General features: G+C 40.3%; 2 protein-coding genes across 3 annotated transcripts; one reads left to right on the top strand and one right to left on the bottom strand.

Moving 5' to 3' along the window:
* Positions 1-753: 753 nt before the first annotated feature.
* Positions 754-5,719, top strand: LOC105282090 (partitioning defective 3 homolog). Its single transcript, XM_026970893.1, has 3 exons — positions 754-4,174; positions 4,766-5,284; positions 5,367-5,719. Exons 1-3 carry the CDS (start codon positions 1,315-1,317, stop codon positions 5,591-5,593), a joined length of 3,606 nt encoding a protein of 1,201 aa, XP_026826694.1. The 5' UTR covers positions 754-1,314; the 3' UTR covers positions 5,594-5,719.
* An 8-nt stretch (positions 5,720-5,727) lies between these two features.
* LOC105282091 lies at positions 5,728-12,844 on the bottom strand. 2 transcript variants are annotated; one of them, XM_011343805.3, is made up of 9 exons: positions 9,360-12,831; positions 8,892-9,136; positions 8,647-8,824; positions 8,260-8,423; positions 7,879-8,060; positions 7,232-7,343; positions 6,732-6,914; positions 6,221-6,463; positions 5,728-6,065 (listed from the first exon to the last, which is right to left on the bottom strand). In XM_011343805.3, exons 1-9 carry the CDS (start codon positions 12,421-12,423, stop codon positions 5,985-5,987), a joined length of 4,452 nt encoding a protein of 1,483 aa, XP_011342107.1. In that variant the 5' UTR covers positions 12,424-12,831; the 3' UTR covers positions 5,728-5,984. The 2 variants fall into 2 exon arrangements, with proteins under 2 accessions (XP_011342107.1, XP_011342108.1); XM_011343806.3 differs by having other exon boundaries at positions 5,972-6,065; positions 6,349-6,463; positions 9,360-12,844.
* Between the last annotated feature and the right edge of the window lie 9,066 nt (positions 12,845-21,910).

Raw genomic sequence — 21,910 nt, 5'->3', positions numbered from 1 at the left:
ATTGGCATGCAAGAAAAATATCAATCATTTAAAAGTGAGCGAATAAGATTTTAAACTATATATTTTAATATTCCAAAATCTTACAAGAACAAAGAATTATACAAAAAAGGTAGAATTATTTGTCGTTATAATCAGAGGTTACGAAGGAGATAAGTGCTCTTTTGTTTCCATTAAGCTTGCAACCCGCCAATACACACGTGGCATAACAACTTGTCCAGCATTGTAATTTGCCGACTTGGGCGACGTCTATCGGCGCTTTGTCGCACTTGTTTGCTGCGTTCACGCGTCTTTCGTATATCATATAAAAATAAAATACACCGTCTCAGCTAAGTTGTACACTGCAGTACTTTTTTATTACGCGTTTAATCCGAGAAGCAAAAATAGACTGATAGTATAACCGCACTCTCGACCCTGCATTTCCACACAATACCAAAACGAAGCAAGGCAATGTAAATTATCAGAAGAAAAAAATTCGATCGAGGAATGTGATGTAATAAATTCATGATTGGACATCAATGAATACATACCCATCGACGTGATAAGCGTCGCTTATTGTGAATCTACTCACTGTATGCGGACTAAGGAACGGCGGACTAGAACTATTTCCGTGCAGCCCATCGTAAATAATGCTACCGTGATTGGTGAGAAAAGTCTTCTGTACGTCTATCCATCGCATTAAACCACGATTGAGTGAACGAATTCATCAAGAATGGCGCTTTGTTTGAAGAAAGGTGAGTACAATTTATCTCGATCCTCGGCGATCACGATCATCCCTATTAAAAAACGAGCATTCGTGCGGCACGCAAGAAATTTCTGGTGGTGATGGTACTGCCTGCGCTGCCATGTTCCGTCTCCGGTTCTGGCGTTCCGTGGCGGCGGCGGAACGGCGGAACGAAGTGTAATGGCGGCTGCGTCTATTCCGCATATTTGATGTCGCGATAAAGTTGGGCGTACGCGTCTGTCTTATCAGTCGTCCCGACGAGATTCTAATACCCGCGGACGCTCTCATCGACGCCTCGTGTTACCGGCTGGACCCGCGGACCGCGACATCTCTGCTGCGGAAAGTCTCGAGACGTGCGACGTATTGCGTGGTGAATCATACCCGAGATATGGAAAGGAGCGACTCGAGGAACACGCGATAATCGCATTAGAATCGCGCCGAAACTGTGACGTACCGTACATTCCGGAGCACGCGTGAACGTTGCGCCGCGTGCTAGACGTATTATCGTTGAGTAGTTACATCGTTGTAGCGATACGATCGTTGGCACGCACGTGTGCGTATGTACATTTCCATAATATGAGATCGGAGCGAGCATGAAGGTAACCGTGTGCTTCGACAACGTCAGGGTGGTGGTCCCATGCGGAGATGGAACTTTGCTGGTGAAGGATTTGATGCATGAGGCGATCCTGAGATACAAGAAGGCTACTGGGAAAAACGACAGCATTCTGACCATCAGCAGCCTGTCTTCCTTGACCGGAGGTGGCCTGCTGGATCCGGACGACAGATTGTGCGACGTAGCCGATGACAGGGAGCAAATTGTGGCTCATTTTGTAAGCTCTGACGTGAGTCACGTTGGTGGAGATGGTGCGAGCTCAGTTGGCACAAACAGCCCTGATTTCTTTCACATGGATGGGAAAGAACAGGTTTATCCAATCGATATCCATTCCTCTACATCTACTAGTAGTATTAAAAGAGAAAGTATCAAGCGATTGTCTATGCATGCGTTATCAACAAGAGAACCTTGTCTCACGACATATTCTGCTCAGTCTCTACCTAGAGAATCTCGACGTAGAGAACCATTAGGTCAAGATTCTAAGGCTACGTATGAATTTGGTAATAATATTGAATTTGGGGATCAAGAGGCGCAAGAGATTGTTATTAAAAATGAAGCAGGACCACTGGGGCTCCATGTGGTGCCGTGTTACGATTTATTAGGCAATGGTCAAGGACTTAGGGTCGAAGGTATAGAACCAAACGGCCGTATCGCCAGGGATGGACAGATTGATCTACACGACAATATTATAAAAATAAATGGCCATAATTTGTTGCACATACCATTCTCAAAAGTTCAAGAGATTTTTCGGATATGCATGAATGATCCCTGCCTGCAAATCTCTGTTGTTAAGCATAAAAGGAAAGTAAAAAGTGAAAAATCTTCGCATAAGAATCATGGAAACGCCAGTGGAAGATTGGAGAAAAATGAAGGTGACGAGAACATTAAAAGACTTCAATGCAGTAATTATAATCTTCTGCAGACTGCAAATACTAGAAAAATTGGACGGATGATAGAAATCGAATTAACGAAAGGAAATAATGGTTTAGGATTCAGTGTTACCACACGTGACAATCCTGCTGGAGGGCACTGTCCTATATACATCAAGAATATATTACCAAAAGGTGCTGCAGTTGAGGATGGTAGATTAAGATCAGGCGATAGATTGTTAGAAGTAAATAACAAAGAGATGACTGGTAAGAGCCAAGCAGAGGTCGTCTCATTGCTCAGAAGTATTCCTCCTGGTGGCAAAGTTAAAATGCTTGTATCACGGCAAGAAGAAATTTCTTCAAACATTCCAGACTCTCAGAGTACTACGGCATCTACTTCCCTCGCCACGGACATAACGGATAATTCGAAATATTGGAGTGCGTTAAATAGATCACCTGCAAAAAAGAATGACGTTCAAGATAAAGCAGCTGCTCACAATTACGACAAGTGTACGTATAAGCCAGCGAAACCCTCTGAAGATATTGTCTTATCTCCACGGAAGAATCGTATGATATTGACTTTAGATATACCAGTGCATGATTCCGAGAAGGCTGGTTTAGGTGTCAGCGTTAAAGGCAAGACCAATAGCTCTGATGATAGTATCAATATGGATCTAGGAATTTTCATAAAAAGTGTTATCCATGGAGGTGCGGCATCCAGGGATGGCCGCTTACGGACCAATGATCAATTGCTCAATGTTAACGGTGTATCTTTATTGGGATTATCCAATTCCGATGCAATGGAGACTCTAAGGAGGGCGATGCTTAATACAAACAGCTCAGTAACTGGTGTGATTACTCTTACCATAGCTAGGAGGATATCTTCGTATGACACAAGTGAGAAGAATACTGTAGATAGTTCACCGTCTCATCGTAAGCCAGAAGCTGTCAGTAGCGTATACATATCAGATTCTATTAAAATAAACGACGGCATGGTTAAGGAGAAGAATACGTTAAATTCTCAAACGGATATACTGGATAACGAAGGATTATTGTCTTGCGTCACAGCTTCACCATGGAATCCTGTTATTGATAGATTAACCGAGCAATATAGTAAGAATAGTCTAAGGAACGAGAGTTACTGTCTTGCTACCAATAAAACATGGATAGAGCCTGTTAGTAATGTAAAAAAGACACTCATAGGACCGCGCGATGACAGGGATTCAGTATTGCTAGAGGAGTCGAACAATGATAGCTCTCAAGGAAACGACGTGAAACGAAACACTGAGGACAAAGATAGCCAATATTCCGGAGATCCCACTTACGATAGTCAATTATCTTTGGAAGAGTTGAATTCCTCGTCAAATAAATTTTCTCGCGACGCTCTTGGTAGGCAGAGCATGTCCGAGAAACGACACGCCGCACTTGATGCTAAAACCACCGATACTTACAAGAGAAATAAGAAGTTACGCGAAGGTAGAGAAAATAAAAGTGCCGAACAAACGAATCCGAAATCAACTAGCCAAGCAAGTAATCACTCGAGTGAGTTAGATAATCTTTCAAAGAGGAGCAGTAAATCGAACAATTTTGAGAAACATACGAGTAAAGGGGCCTTAGCTGAAACTATAAGCGGTGACAATAATGTAAAACACTACGAAAAGTCGGTCGATCCTGTTCAACCGGAATATATGTACACTATACCCGGATGTAACAACAAATTTCTTTCGCCGAGGAAACATTGGCTCGTGGATGATGTGCATAGCGAAGTTACGAGTAGCAACAATATCAAAGATGAGCGAGAAGGTTTCTCAAACAGTCGCGGAGACGTGAAGCAGGCTTCCCTTAATTCAGCTTTAGACGATCGATATAAGCGTTCGCGAAAGAAAGGCGGTATCCGTTCAATGCTCCGATTGGGCAAAAACAGGAAATCACTCAATTTTGGCGATAGCATAGAAACGAGACACGAAACTAGTAATTATTGCAGCGGAACCATTAATTATATCGCATAACTGTAAATGCAATCTACAACTAGGCACGAAAAATTTAATATGAATAGATAATATACATATACATATCATGCAACTGCAAATATATACACATTCGCATATATATACATATAAATATATATTTTATCTATATATATATATATATATATATATATATATATATATATATATGATCTGTTCCAAAGTGCCTTATATCATTAAAGGAAAATAATTTTGTACATATAATTTTGTACTCGTCTTTATAATTGATACGGATCATGTACTTACTACAATATAAACATTTGCATATAGATGATATCTAAGTAACAAATGCCTATGCAAAGTAAGATGTTCTGTTATTAACGGCCGGTTCAGACTTCTGAAATATACTTCCATTGTTTTTCCATCAACTTAATATAGCGATTTTGCGTTCGTAACAAACCTAAATTGACGTTGACAATAAATAAATAAAAGGAGAAAGTCGTAATGGTAGGTACAAATTTTTCAACTGATTTCGCGTTTCACATTATCGTATTCTTTGTCAGAATTTAAAGATATATTGCATTTTGTGTTTCAGCATTACAGCTTACTCCATATACAATTCTTCAGCAGCAGAAGCGATTTCGAGGCAAAATTAATATACAAAAACCCAGAGCACCGCATTACTACAGAGCATTGGTGAATGAATTTATGACGCCTTTTTATCCGAATCCGAATAAAAATAAGAAATTAACGGAAATGTGCTACAAAGTAAAGAAGCATGCAACGCCGAAAGAGGAGGATACGTATAACCCTTACGAAAAAATAATAGCGCGTGAGGTCCGCAACTGGTTTGACAATTCCAAAATGATTGCTATATGCCATCAAAATACCATGTCATCGGAGGATGAGTTTGAGTTTCGAGTTCCATTGAAGAAAGCGAATATGTATTATAAACGATATAGCAAAAGGATTATGAAGTTAGCGTTGGAGGATTCACCATATGCGGCAACGGAGCGGTTGTATAGGTCACATTTTTCTCTGGTGTTTGGTTCTGACAGAACTGTTGCTGCCTTCGAAAAAATTGTTAAAAAATTTCCACAGGTTATTCTAATGGGTAGGCAACTTTTGTTTACTTTAGCATCAAAATAAAGAAATTTCAGATCTCATCAGAAGTAATATCTATTTGTGTTTTATAGCGGGCATATTGGAAGGACGCATATTGAGCAAGGAGGATTTTTTGAAATACGGCAAAATGGATCTTACTACAGCACAGGTGCATCTTGTACAGGTGTTACAGAGTGCAGGTGGTAACAACTTGAACCAGCAGCTTACGCATCATCAGTCTACATTAGTTACTCGATTAAAACAGATCGGTACAAATGAAATAGTTTCTGACGAGAACGAAGAATCGGTGCCTGTATAATTGCAAAAAGTATCGATAATTTATTATATGTTTTACGTAAAGATTTATCTAAAGCTTTAAGTAAAGTATGATTTATTTCTTTAAATCTTGTATTTACGGTAAGAATAAGAAAATATCGGTACAAAAGCAGATGTGTTCCACTTTTTTTTTATTAGACTCTCACTTGCAATCTCACATCGCGATAAGATTAATCATTGAGCAAGCAGTATGTAATTCAGATCACACATTGGTTTATCGAGATTTGAACTCGAATTAAATACATATAAAAAAGCCTATGAAATGCTCGAGCCTATGAAACATTACGTTCACATATCAAATAATTGTATAAAAGCATTTCTCAGACATTATCGTGATACATGTATTCGATTATTATCGCGACCGATGTAATTTTTCAATGGCAGTAATTGCAACGAGGATGACACTTTACTCCGTTTTCACCGCATCTACAGCCACCAGATGTATCCCCTTTACCCTGTGACAAGCAAGGTGCATAATTAATAAGGGCGCAGAACGTCTGTTAATATATTAACAAGTCTGTCTCATTGGAGTTTAGATTGAGTTGGAGATTTTCTCTTTTTTTCCGTTTTCTATCTCTAATAAAATGTAAAATGATAAGTTAATATTTACCCCTGGACCCCAACGTGGCCCTCTGGTAACCCAACATATTTCCGTTTTACACATGGAACAAACCAACCAGTCGCAACCCCATTTTTTGATAAGAACGACAGCACATGTGGGACACGCGAGTGCCTCACCTTTATCGACCATTTCCTTGAGCATCGCTGCTGTCCTTTTAGATTCTTGATCAGTTTCTTTTGAAAGTTGCAATTCTTGCTGATATTGCTTGCAATTCTTCCCAGTATGAACCACCTTTAAAATCAAAGTTCATATTTTCTCTATTCTTTTGAAGATCTTCGATCGTTAAATTTATGTGACAAATTCAAAGATCGTAATTGAAATAAAAACTAAAATACAAATGTAAAGAATGCAGAAATAAAATTCTTTCGAACGATTCGAGCAAATTCGAGCGTGGATTGATTTTATTAAAACTTAATTGATTAAAATAATGATACAATATTCTAATCTTTTTAAATTAATCTTCCTTACATTATCTAATAAAGAATTGAGCTTCGCTTACCTGACAGGTAAGACAGTTATTGGCTCGACATACTGGACACAGGAAATTGTTCACATCATCATCGTAAATACACCAACCAGGACAGTCTGGCGTCTTGCAGTGGAAGGCCTTATTTCCCGCGTTGTTCTCCGCTTGTGCGATTGACTTTGCGAGGTGCTGCTGATAGACTTCTGGCTCGACCAGCTAGATGTGCATAATAATGGAGTAACCTTTTTTTAAAACTTTTAAACATCTCTTAATCTAAATCGTAACGCATCACCAAAGCGTAATTTAGCTTTCCATTTACGCCAATTGGATTATTAAGACTCATATTATGTCTATATAATTATTTTCATAATTTTAACATATGAAATTATTATTAATTTAGTTGCAAATGTACTTTGTTATACTTTTCTATTATTAGTCATTAGCTTTCAAATGTACATAATTGCGTCTTTATATATCTTAACACATTTATTGCATTATCAGTTACGATGATAATGTGTAAGCAGATCTCTTACCGCTTTGATCTCGCGTTCTTGAAGAGTCGATTCACAAGTGTATTCGGAATCTCTGTATGGGCATTTTACTTCCGCTTCTTCGCAGTACACTATTGTATTAGCGATGCATGATCTGCAAATATAAAACTAAATTCGTGACACACGAGAATGAGGTACGAAACGTTTGCGCGTTTGTTTTAATAATTATAAGCTGATAAATGCAAAATATAATTGAGTTAGAGATTTTTGTCTCTGTTTTTCTATAGAACTGCGCAGTAAAAGTGTAAAATATTCACAATATTCGCGCGCGTATGTGTGTGATATGTAATCATGATGCATCTCATAGTAGCGCCAACATAATTGCTGCATTCGTAATATACATGAATCAGTGTATTATAAAGCAGATAAATATACAAGTGTGATACATCGTGATTTAATGCATCACGTATACATAGACATTTGAGTGAGCTAAAAATATATTGCGTAGCACAGCTATAGAAGCGAAAACGTGTCATATATATTATTTTAATTTATTATATAATTTGCTTTCATTTCGGAAAAAATGTAAAAGCAAAAGCATGATATGTGATCAGTCAAATTGATTCCCCTCTATGTACTTCGTAGATTAAATCATAAAGCTGAGATGAAATAGATTAAAAGATTTCTACCTGCAGAACATATGTAAACAGTCTCTCAGAATTACACCTTCGCGTGGACCATATGTAACAAAACATATTGGGCATTCGATTGGCTCGGAATTTGGAATGACGTCCCAGTTCTCTAACGATATCAATTCTTCGTATCGCCCCATCTTGACGTCTTCCGATATGTCTGCTTCCACTGCTTCTTGCTATTGTTTTTATATTATAAAACTTATTAAAATGTATTGTATTTATACTCATTAAAAATTGGCTTTCCTCTTTTCAATATAATTTTTGTTTTTTCAATAATTGCATGCATTCAAAAATGACAGTTAATTAGTTTCAGCAAGTTATTACTTGGGATACTCTGTATTATACAGCAAATGTTTTAGTAATAATATTTATTACCTCAGGTTCATTTACTGGCAATATTACTTCTTTTTTTTCGATAGTTTCTTGATTTTTATCGATTGTTTGCGAGGCCTCCATTAACGGATCTTGCGGCAATTCCTCAGGAACCTCATTTTCTTCGAGTTTTAATTTGCTCGTTTGCGGATTATCGACATGAAATTCTGCAATATATAACACATTATAATTTATGATTATGAAAACAGAAACCATAAAATATCCTTTTCATATAATAATTATATGAATTATAATAATTTCATTGTCTTTGTTTTATTGTCTTTTTAATAAAAAATAAGCCTTTTTAATAAAAAAATTTTAGAATGAAGAATAATAAGAGAAGGCTTTTGTTTAATCTAGGTAAGAGTCACATCGAATGAATCAGATTACCAGGCGCTACGAGATATAGAAACACCGGTGAACCATCCACTGCATGTAATTCATCGAGGGTGGTCTCGTCGTGATCAGCTAAGTTTTTCCCAATGATCCATCGTTGCACGTTCGTAGGTATTTCAAACTCCGTATGTATCTTTGTCTTCAGCTCGGCTACCGTCATTCCCGTCGGCAACTGTTATAGTCCGATTCGTGAAGCGTTTTGTTTGCGTATTGAGCAGCTGTCAGTATCGCTTACTTACCTGAAGTGGTATGGGCCCTTGGTGAGCGAGTTTGTCTTCGATATACATATTGACTTTAATCAACTGATCCTTTAAACGTGCCGCTGAACGCTGTCGTATCACGGAACAATGGATCTTGAGCCTTGCCAATTCCTTTGCTAATCCTGCTGCTTGTTGATGATGACCCGATGCGATGGCCCCTTCTAGTTTTCTTAGTAATCGATTTATGGCCAATGTATTCATGTTCCTTGCTGTTGAATTATCGTCTGCAACATATAGTAATTTTTTTTTTAAATTGAAAGAACTATATCAAAGAAGATTAATCGAAAAATTATGCATCATTTCTCTGTTAATTGTTATATGTTTAACATTTATATTCATCTGTCTTTACGTTCTCTAAAATCATTAGAATTTGCATGTTATTCTAAATAAATATTTTTTCCTAAAAATATCATTTTATACATATAAAAATGTAATTTACGATATTACCTTCCTCTTTAAACTCATTCTCGTTTGACGTAATTTTATTCTCGTTTGCAATATTCGGCGTTACTTTAATTCGATTACTTTGCGGAATATCGTTAAATCGCGTCGTATTCGGTCGTTGTTTCTGCGAACTAGGAGGAACGTGAGCATTGGCATACAGCGACGGTTCTATCACATTGGCATAAGTGTTTTCCTTGTAAACTTCATTCGTGGTCTTCATAGCTTCTATCTCGGCGAAATCGCGCGGTCTTATCAGTTGGAAAGTATTCTTCACGAGGGCCGAACCCTTGCCAGAAGTTCTGTAGAGCACGTTCTCGTGTTTCCAACCCGAGGTAGATGGTCGCTCGGCCGAGGTAGAAGGTTGATTTAATCTATAGATGTTTCCACTGGTTTGCGCTGACGAGGACACCTTCTGCTTATCTGTCTCGTAATCGTTCGGCGACATTGCTTCCGTTTTCGCCGTAGTGTTCGGGACAACGTAGGAGGTCTTGTTCGTAGATACCGGCAAGCGCTTTTCAACCTTTTCGAGAACGTCGCTTGACATGGGCTTCTTTGGTTTTGGCCGTTTCGGTAACGAGTGCTTCATCTCCTTCAGCATCTCCTTCAAGTCCGCGGTAATTGGATCCTCGACGGTATTGAGGGCAGTCGATTTTGTCTTACCAGACTTCGTCTTCCGGTCCGTATCAATCAAACGCGGGATTTCCTTGTCTTGTATCGATCTTTCCGGCTGTGACACCGATCTCGTCTTGCCGTCCTTCTCAGCTTCCACCAGGATATCGAGTACTTTGGCCACTTTGCTCGATACGGTAGCTTCATCCTCTGGAACTTTCGCCCCGACGTTGTCGGATTCGACTGCTGGTCTCCGCTCAATAAGTTTGAACTCTCGCGAACGTAGCTGTCGATCGATCTCGTCGAAGATGTTGGAAAATTCCTTTTGCACTCCCCCTAACCGTTCTCCATTTCCCTCTGCTCTTCCTCTGAAAGGATCTAACACATTTTCCGTACTTTCAACTAGATTACGAGCACGAGAGAACAAAAATCTCCTACTCGCCTCGTTGTTCAGTCTCGGTGATTCTTTGCTTGCTTTTCCTTCAATAATTTCTTGTCGTAATCTGATTCTTTCTTCGTTTGGCAATGTGATGTCATGAATAGTTATAGGCTCGTTTGTGCGATTCGTAGCGAGTTGGCTTTGTAGAAACGATATTCTACTGGATGTATCTTTCATTAACTGATTATTTTGTTCCTTTTTCGAGGTGATTTTGAGATCAATTGGCTTTACATTGACCTGCGCCGATCCAGTTCTCGATGTTCTCTGTTGCGGTAAGAAATACCTGGAGATATCTTTATCAACACGCACACTTTGACCGAGATCTTGTTGAACCGAGAATCTTTGGTTCCTCCAATCCCCTCTCTGTTCGAATCTGCTATTCCTTGCTGCATCTCGATCAAACTTGTAGCCCGACTGATCTTTTCTAGCGAAGAAATTGGCGTTGACTGTGACCTTAGTAATGTTGCCGATGGCGTTGAACTTTGAGATCAGCGCGCGCGTGCCTCGACGAGGTGACGAGCTTTCCATCGCCGAGGCGACCATATCTTGAACAATCTCTTCACTGACGTCATTCCTGTCCTCAAAAGCGTCGGCGAATTTCGATGTCTTCAGCAACGACGCCCGCGTTCGCGCTTGTTCCTCTTGAACGATTGCCGCCGCCTCTTTGTCTAGCTCGCTGATGTTCGTCAAGATCGACAGACCTGATCTTCGTTTAGCGTCCTGTCGCTTCCTGTCGTCACTCTGCCGCTCACCACGGTGAAAGAAATTTAGCCTCGACAAAGAAGCATCGACGGAGTAGCTCGTCGAAGAACCCATATTTGTTCCGACACACTCATCTTTCATCTCGATAGACGACGCGGGGCTGCGAAAAATTGCGCCTTTCCTCGACGTTCCGGAATCGCGAAAATGCTCGGACACATTACGTTTATACCAAGGTCGCGGCATGGCTGTGTTCAAGGTGCCGCTGACGGGGCTTTGCGCTCTTTCCTGAAGGACTGTCATGCTGGAGGTTCCGGCATCGCCGTCGTTGTTCTTCGCGGCTTTCGGACTGCCGGAAACTTCCTTCTTCGATAGCAGCATACCACCCTGAAGGACCAGCGTGTCGTTGCTAATCGATTGACTCTCGTCGACGTCCTTCCGCGCTTCTATTTCCATACCACCATCGGCGAGCTTCGACTGCCCCTCGGTGGAACGATTCTCCGCAATTCTTTCCGGAGGTCGCGGAGCCCGTCGCTTTCGTCTACCGCTATTCTTGGGTGTTTCACGTACATTGACCTCTACGATTTTGACTATCGTGTCGGGAGGATTGGGCGCTCTCCGCTTCCCTTTCACGTGAACCCGCCGCCGCACAGATCCATTGTAACTGGCTCTCTCGTGCTCGTCGAGTCTCTTCGACGTGCTCGATAAACCCTTTTCCGATGTCGAGAAGTTCCCACAGGAGCCGAAGGTCGTTGACGGATGCAGCGAGTACCTGGCAGTGATGTCCCGTCTTCTGGAGTGCACGTTTGTCGGTAAAGTATAGGCGGCGGCTGTCGACGGGTTGTTCTCTTTGTTGCCAACGAACACCTTCGAAGCTCCAGCGGCGAACGGGCCGACTTCGGCCGCTTGGTTGAGGATGTCTAGAGATAGAACGTTGCAAGGACCCAGGGTACCCGAATGGAACGCGAAACTGCGGACCGTGGTGGTGCTGTAGAAGGTGTCTACGCTTTCCACGCTGGAGTAGACGCTGCTGCGTCGTCGGACGATGCCGTCATCGTCCGACCTCGCGCTCGTTCGCCGTCGTTTCTCCACGGTTGAATCGCGATTTCGCTTGAACCACCTAAACAGGGAAAACCTGCCGCTGCTGCCGCGACCACCTTCACCGCGCGTCAGGAAGGTCGCTTCGCCGTCGATGGAACCTCGCGCAATCACCGCATCCGTCGCGACGACGACGCCGGACGTTCCTCCTCTGCGGTCGCCGTTTGGTACGCCATTGAGAGATCCGCTTGTCTCGCTGCTGCATGTAGCTCGCTGTACCATTCTTACTCACTCTCACATATTCCGCTCGGCGAGGCACCGTGCGCCCCGCCTCAGCCCTCGCGCTGCATAGTTCTTTATTTAGCTTCACTCGAAATGCGGTTTTAAGTTCCTTCCAGTTCGGCTATACGCGAACGCCAAAAATTGTGGTGGGACTCTCGGTGAGTTTCGCCACGACGATCATATCTGCCGGACGGACTTGCTCGGCTTCTTCCTCTTTGCTCTCTTTCTGTTCTGTTCGTTTGATCGACAGCTTCTAGTTCATCGATGTCGTTCACCACGTCAGAGTTCACCGGACGATAATGGGTGTCAGATGCATCGCGAGCGACGTCTTCGAAGGCGACGAGGAACGCACACGTGCACGCGCGCAGACTGTATCCGGCGGATTTTGCGGCCGAACCGTGCGTGGTCGGTGCCGAATCCGCGACAAAGATACTCACGTCGGTAAACTATTAATAGACCGAGTAGTCCTCCTGTGGCGGGGTTATTTTCAAGTCCACTTTGCACACTGCGCGCCCGCCGGCTGAAATCAAAACAGAGAAATACGGACTAGAGCGCGTACGCTCTTTCACAATGCACGATTTCGTGAAAAAAATACCGTTGCGGCTGCCTGAGGCCTTAATCGATGTGGAAATGTTCCCGCTGAAAGTGATACAGCACAGTTTCCGTTATCCTGTATTCTAGCAACGCTAGATCTGTAATATTTAGTAGACCAATGAAAAAATATGAATGTAAACGGTAAATACAAAATATGATCGGTCTGCTTTGTGAAGGAAGTATAATAATGCATGTTAGAATATTTATTACAATATGAATCACTGTTTAATTTCATTTCCTGCTCATTATTTATTCACCAGCAAGACCAACGCGGTCCGAGTTCGCGGTATAACATAAAAAGCAGCCAGCGCAAAATGAATTTTATTCTATACTCGCACATCTGTTGTAGAATGTATTTTTGGTTTTCGACTTTCCAGAGCGAAGTATATTAATAGTTGCACGACATCCCCGAGGCGCTAGATATAAGCATCGCTCTCTGAAAGCCCACCGTACCTGCAAACTGTGCGGTGCTCAATTGTATTTATTTCTGCAATAACTCTGCATTATCTGTGCTCAGCATACCCCTATTACACCAGACGTCGGATCCTAAGTTTGAGAGGCTTAGAATGTCTGATTTACATCGCTGTGTCCATTTGTACCGCGAGGTGCAGCCCGCGTGTGCGATATTATTTTTGGATTTGACTAATCCTGTGAGAGGGCATGGACTAGTGAGGTGATGACCAAGCACTGCCTCGCCTGATGTTATCCCGCTAAATGAATCAGAGTCGAGTGAGTCTAACTTTTGACAAAATTCCCAAAACCGCGACGACACTCGATACAATGGCCCCGGGAAGCATCGTCCGCGTCTTCCAAGATCCACACAACAGAGACACGGCGCTTCTTTTAAGCTGATTGAATGCTATCTCGAGCCATGTAGGATGTCCGCTGAAAATAAATTCAACGTAATTTAAATTTAAATTTGCACATCATTGCGCGCATGCATTTTAAACTATGTTTTCCAAAAATACACGGAACTTTTTGTGGAAATAGTGACATTGCGATGCTATCGTAAGAGTCACAAAGAAATCTGTGATCTAAATTTTTCCACGAAGCTTTACGCATGTTTTGTGCGTGTGATCAGTATTTGAATTGATTTACTGATCAATTCATTAATCCGTTTTTTCAGACGAACTATATAGTGACCATCACTTGTGATGTATCTATCCTTCAGTCCAAGATTATCGGATGGCACTCGACAAAATATTCGCATATTCCATAATAATATTCAGCAATAATTATCCTGGCGAGACAGTAGCCGCGGTAATAAAGAGAAAATTATTTTGCCACGCAGACTCTCGTTGCACTCGAACGGTGCTAATTTCTGATGGCTCTTGTTTTATTATTGCGCCCATTACTGGAGCGATAAAATGTCAGCTATCGATTTTTGTCTCTTCCTTTCTCGGCCCGGATTTATACGCGGAATTTCGCTATTCGCTTAGCGCATTGACGTATAGATGCAAAAGTTCTGTCGCAATAAATTACTTATATTTAAACGTATAGGACATATTAACGAGAGTTTTATAAGCCGATAGCCATTAATCATGGATTTGTTTTGTAAATGCAAAACAAAAATAACACGCCTGTTGATAAAATCGTTCTAAATTATTGTAAGTTTGTTTCGTTAAATTTATTAATTTAATTTATTATAAAATTTGTATTTCCTTTTTATACGTTTATAAATTTATATGTACGTGATCTGTAAAAATGTCGATTACAGAACTTTATTTTTATTAGCTTTATTAGCTTAAAATGGATTTATATAGAAATTAACGGAGTATACATTTTTAATTGCGTACCAAACAAAGAAATAACTAACGAGAGATTTCACCATCACTAACTATTCTTGCTTAAAAAAAAGCGTCTGTTATATTACAAAAACTAAAGTAACTGTGTTAGAAAAAAGCAATTAGTGATATATGGATCTATATATACTCATAAAATACACACTAAGATAGCACCATCTAACAATAACTTAGATTTTATGAGTTACTTAAAAACTACAAATGAACAATTATAACGCTAAAGCGAAGAAATGCATTATCTGAGCAATTTGCAATTTGCGACAATCGCATCATTAAGCATAATTTAATTCTATTATTGTAGACTAGATTTGTTCGGATTACGTAGATACATTCGCGTTTAGCAAATGGCGGGAGGATACTGTTCGGCAGTTTGTTCCGCTCGGTAGGACATGGTGCTTTTGAAATGATTCTCCCCCAATCTCCCCTGATTATACGAACCAACGCAGACATGGCAGAGTGAACATCCTCCTCCCCGCGAATAAAGGACCGCTCGGGGGTCGCCGGGGTGCGTGGGTCTTAGCTCACTTTTATTGTCGAAAGTCAAACTGGAGCGCCAGGGTGCGCGCCCTCGTGCCTCCCCTTTCCTCCCGGGTCGAGCCGGTGCTGCACCGTTTCGCTGCACCCTCGTTACCCCGCCAGATGAGGGGGTTTATTTCGCGGATCTACCGACCTACCCCGCGCCCCGCCACGAATCTTGGCTCTAGCCATGTTCCACGTTCTGAATACAAATCGCGACGTTTCCCTTCGCGAGCTCTTCCGTAGACCGCCGGAGGGTATGCGCGATCATTACCATTAATGAAGAAGTCGGTGGCACACAACGTCGGGGACGGTTTCGAGACTCCAATCGCTAGACGCATAACTCGCGATGACCGGGACAGAAGTTTCGAACCCGATACTAATGGAGAGTTATTCCCATCGGGTACATAGAAACGCGCTCGTTTATATTATTCCCTCAGCGCTATTTGCAATTTTTATATCCGTCTTCGGGGAACATTGTCACGCTTGGCGAAAGAGTGTCAACAGTGTCTCCACTGTCAATAGTGAAAAAAGCGCTGAACCTCAGACGCGAGATGTTTTTTCCCTTTTCTAACCGTGGCATTGGACTTGATGAAATCAGATGTAAATTAGTTATCGAATAATGTCGAATTCTTATGCGGGCGAGGACGCGAAAACTTGCTTGATTGGTGAGAAGCTTAAATGAGGAAGCGAGTGATTTCGGATCCCGAATGCGGAGGACGAGCTGAATTATGAATCGCCCGTTCCTCGAGATTTTTTAGTTATGAATAGGGCATGTAAATACGTGCGAATGCATAATAAAACAGCTGCGACGGGGTCGCTCGACGACTACGACGGTCGTGTTATTTATTTTATAGGAATGCTTGTGCATTGCGCGTAATCAAACCGCGAGATTAAAATGTCGTGCTTTAAGTCGGTCTGCCGTCTTTAATTACGTCCAAAATAAAATTAAAATATGTTTACCGAAAGCAACTCTTTATAAAATGCGTGGAGGAATATTTTTACCCTTACGTGCGTATTACGTTTATTTTAGAAACAGTATAATATCAAGCTATAGGTCACAGACAAATTTACCTTACTCTTTTATAGCGAATAATTCTGATGGGAAAATTAAATAATGCTGTTATAATAATAGCAGAGCAGTAATAAAAGTTTTATTTGTAGATCATAGATAAATAGTAAATAGAATAAAGTGAAGGAATCCAATATTTAACCGTTTCTTCGAAATGCTGAACAAATATAAATAAGAAAGTGATCGATATCGAGGTTATCATTTTCTCGTCGTATCTCATGATAGAGTCAAAGAGATAAGGCGCTTTAAAATCGTGTATTGCTAGCGAATGCTAGATGTATCACTCAGAAATGTATAGCATTACTGCTTTGCGCACCCTTTGCACCAAGAGAAATGCAAACGAACGCTGTCGACGATGATCCTGGATTCCCAGTCTGATGGGGGATCGCGATGTCTTCAATATGCAAATTTTACGACGTTCTGCGCCGATCGGCCGTGTTCCTCGGCAGAAATTGGAGAAGAAAGACATAGCCACTCGATTCAACACCCGCCAACAAACAGGTAGAAACGCGTTATGTGTCATTGACCACAAGCACTATTCCACCAGCAATGTTTAATTAATTCCAACATTCATTATCTCGACGATATTCCAATATTCATATTCGCAATAGCAACCTATTTTCACGTATAAAATGTGGCATTGCTTTAAAAATGTTAACTTGATTAAAACCGCTGCTAGTTAGAGAAAATTCGAAACATTTGTTGAAATATAATTGCGCGCATATTTTTAATGTAGGTATTATACAGTCGCTCAAAAATGCGTGTTGGTTTTTATCGCTCCAAATTCACATTGATAGCATCATACATTGAACTTGCCAACATTTATAGTAATATAAATAGGAAAATAAATTCCATAAATACTTTATGTGTATGTATGACTTGGAAAATAGAGAGTCTTCAGCTGTATAAGAAGAAAATTTCTTGAATAGATTTTCACATGATGAAAGCTGTCTATGTAAACAAGATAGATCATTTTTCTAAAATTATTATTCTAAATACATAAAATTTAATTCAATTCTCTATTAATCATATTTATTTATCGCAAAATATCCACAACATTTGCAAATGAATATGAGGGTACGAAGACCTTTACATCTCTATGCCTTTTCTCCGCTTAAAATTGATTTTCTACGCATTGTCTCTGCGAGTTTCTAGCGTAGGTTCTACTCGTTTAATAATCGTTATACGAAGCTTAGCAATATCCGCGATGTCCATCAATCTGAATTCGTCGACATGACTTGAAATATCAAATCTGATTTGGCGTTCCATTAAACTGAAGCTGGGAAGCTTAATTTGTGCCCGCCAATCAAATCTCCTGGATGAGTACCCGCCAATCCTCTTTATGCGATGATCTTTCGTACGTATTACTGCATCTGTTTTTGAAAGTATGAGACATTTTTCATACATGTTACGTTCATCCTTTTTTCTTCTACATACGCATGAGCTGAAGTACATACGGTAAAGACTGTCAAGACAGCAAGTCCCGGGAAACATAACTATTTGTTATAAAGAAAAGATAAATCAATTGCTATAACAGTAAATTGTAACAATATACAATAAAGTGCTTCGTCCACAAAACACTAGAAGATTTCTATGTTTCATGTGAAAGCCGAAATATCTTTAATAATTCTGAGAAGAATATAAAGAAAATTAATTTTTTTAAATGAATGTTCTTGTGATATATCTCATTTCTTTATAAAATACTTTATCTTTATTCACATAATATTCTCGCTATGTTGAATAACACTTGATTTTCTTTCTATGTTTATGTATCTTAACGCAAAATGTTTAATTTCATGATGACAATTCTTCATATGGTTTTAACTGCGGTATTTACGAGCGAATATAGATGTGCCAGTTTATAAGCTTTGGAGCGGTAAGCTGACTGCGATAACATTAAGCTTCTTTGATCGAGACCACGAAATTTAATCGGTGATTCGTGTCCTCATTTTAATGCCTATGTAGTAACGTATTCCGCTTTAGTATTTGCCAGATCCTGACTAGCCCTATTACTACTAGGAGGATTTATTCCGCGCCACTAATTACATCGAAATCTATGTGGATATATATGCAAATATAAGCGTATTTATAAGGACAGACATGTACCATCTATTACTGCACTCTACAATCTCTGCCAATTTGTGCGTTAATCTTTCACGGATTCAACTGCGGCGATATTTTATGCACAATTGCTGCGACATTAACCGTCACGAATTTAGCTAATTGCGATACCACTCATCCTTCTCGCAGTTATTAAATTTCAGCATTAATCATATTGTATATTCTTTTCGACGTGAACATTCTTTATTTTTCCCGAGAATGTTTTTTTTTTCTTTGAATTTCCAAGTAGACTTTAAGTAAGCTGGAAATTCAAAAATGCACATCGCTGTTTCGTCCAGCATACTTTAGACCGCCATTCAAGAACTTCATCATGGGACGACGTGTCGTTTGAACACCACGCGGGGCGCCGCGCCGCGTCGCCTAACGACCTAGATTTTTCTCGAGACTATTTTACCACGACCAATCCTCTCCTCCTAGCGTAAGTTCCAACCGCAATTTATCGTCTATACATGCGCACGACGACGTCGACATTACTTTGGCAATTCATGGGTAAAAGTGCGAAATATGTCATACACTGATATGTACGCGATTTTTCTCTCGGATAAACGCAAATACTGTGACAATATTTTTTGTTCACAGTAATTTATATATCCTTTTTATGTTTTCTTCGTCATCAGATGATTGATGCTGCTCTTTTCAGATTTGTTGTGAAATACAAAAATGGTCATACTGTACTATATTTATTCTTATCGTGTCTATCATCGCGATATTTGTATTGCATTATGATGTCCAATATTTGAGATCGAATGTTAATTCTCAAAGGAAATTCATTATCTAATTGAAGCAAACGATGGTAGCATATCTCGCTGTGTGAATAGTTGTCAAGCATAAAGCTCATCAGCCACAGCATTAATTTCTGTTTTCCGTCGATGTTTCAATCATCATCAATATCTGCTCTAAATTGCCGTTGATTAAACGCAGATTCAGTTCCCATATCACCATACACATGGGGGCTTGTACTTTTAGATATATACGCAAGACGCTTATGTTAAAATAACATTCGACGAGACTTACACGTTTATATTTCTTGCTCGATATAAATTCCTTGGAGGATAAACAGCGAGATATCGATGCCGTTAGTTTCAGAGAAAATCGGCGAAGATATAAAATATGTGCAGACATTCATCGTGCGAGACTGTATAGCATTGTTCATGTCACATTTCCTCTGATTCAACTTGCTGAATACGATATACGAAGGTAATAAAAAATTAATATAATATCAGATGACATAAATAAAAATTGTATTCCTAATGCGTGCTTTATATTTTATTTTCTTGCAGATGCTTCGCGTACTGCAAAGAACACAATTATCAATAAATGATAAAGGTCAGAGAGATTTATTAGAGTGCGAACTGTTACAAAAAAGGCGTTACGCACCTGTCTACATATTTCTATGCGACACGAATCGTTATTTAACTTTCTGACCGTGGAATAATGCGTGTATTTATGCGTGCCCGTATCTACGTACTCTTGCATGCACACGTGTGCATATTCATCCCGTGTTAAACGCCAGTCGGTGCCTCGCGGAGCGGGAAAATCGCGCGACAGACTGTAGGTGAATTTTTATACCATGAATTTTACGTCTAGCGGAGCGTTTGTTTGCCCTTCTCCTTTCTCTCTCTCTCTTTCTCTTTCTATCCCTCTCTTTTTTCCTGCTGACCCCACGTGGCATTTTATGGTCTGCATATCCGCAATCCCGGTATTATGCAGGTATACTATTCGCTTAGGCATCGGAATCCGGCCGTCGTGCCCGAGCTTTCCTATGGGTTTGGAGGTTCACTAGCGCATATGGTGCTCAAGATATATACGACATGTCCGAGACACACTTCTTACGCTTGCGAATGTTTTATGACATCGTTGGGAACGTATTTGCTTTCTGCCTCGCGTGAGCGTGAAGTTGATTGCAAAGCTCGTAATTAAAGTGAACGGTTTCATTGATTCAACACTGCGTGAAATGGCAAGAACTTATCTTTTGTCAATATTTTCGTACATTGATTGAATAAAATATATAGATTTTAAGATAAATGTAAAAGCAATGTTTCCAATTAAATCTTTAATTGAAACTCGCAATTACTTTCACCAAGAACTTGTTTTCCTGATGAATTATTGCAACTTTTGCTTAGTACTCTTCGATGGCTTGAATAAAAAATTTATTATTGATAAACATTTCATGAAGTTGGAATATTGAAAAGTTCTTTCAATCGTGATTAAATAATTAGCAAATGTTCTGGAGGAGATCGAGGACAGGATCACGGAGAAGTACAGACGACGGTTTAAGGGTTTAAAATGTTGCCCCTATGGCGGCAGATTCACGTATCCACAGAGGGATAAGAGGGAGGACAAGCAGACGATAAGAAGGATAAGAGGTATCATTCTGTCTGTCTGCGAGATGCCCGCCTGTCGGCTTCAATAACGCAATCGCGAGGGATCGATTTTCAATCCAATTGTCAGAGAATGCAACGTGTAAACCGCGGCGGAAAGTGCAATATATTTTCATGAGTGCCCATCTCCGAGGGGTCGGGAAAAGGTACGGATAGCACGGTTATGCTGGCCCAAGAGGGATGCTTTAAAATCGAATACTCGAATCTGAACAAACTCTTGTACCGGTCTCGGAAACCCGGTATAAACTCGCAATATCGCATTTTTCCTTCTCTTCTTTTTCTTTTTTCGTAGCCTCTTGATACCGACCGGATTTCTCCTCTTTCTGGTTGTGTTCCCTTTCTCTCTCCCTCTCTCTCTCTCTCTCTCTCTCTCTTTCTCTCCTCTTTCTCTGTCTCTCTCCTTCCTGTATTCATGGTTGACAGCTGCGAAAAATCGCGACTTGACTTTCGAGCTTTAGGAGATGCTCGTGGAATAATTTGAATGGTCGCAGTTGCTACACGAGCGCGCGTAAATGTTTACCCTCTGTTCCACTGAATTTTTGGCACGCTCGTGCACTGCATTTTGACAATGTGATCTACACCTATGGATACTATGTGTATCGCTTCTTAGATGTACGGCTTAAGCTTCTTGCAGCGCCACATTTTTCGTTCCTATTCATGCTCAACGATTTAAAAGCAACCGCGCTTTTCGCTGCACCTGCTTTGCCGTGTCCGTCTTCAATATCATGTAATCCGGTATATATCGAAGCTTCAATAGCCTCCGTTAGGTCTGAGAGGGTGTTTTTCTTTCTCCTTCTTTTGCTCATTTGACTACCTTCTTTTCATGCTTTTCTCGTATAGAATTCAAAGCTTCGTGTGTTTTTACTTTAACTTTTCCTAGAAATTTCTCTGTAATGAATTACTCCAACGCTTTTTGTAAGTTAAATTAATGAAGCCGCTAAGTTTCGGCATTTTCTTTGATATACACATAAAACCATAGAAATGTACTCTTTCAAAGAAAT

This window comes from Ooceraea biroi, chromosome 7, assembly GCF_003672135.1.
Source record: "Ooceraea biroi isolate clonal line C1 chromosome 7, Obir_v5.4, whole genome shotgun sequence".
Taxonomy (NCBI): Eukaryota; Metazoa; Arthropoda; class Insecta; order Hymenoptera; family Formicidae; genus Ooceraea; species Ooceraea biroi.
This window is presented reverse-complemented; position numbering and strand designations above follow the sequence as displayed.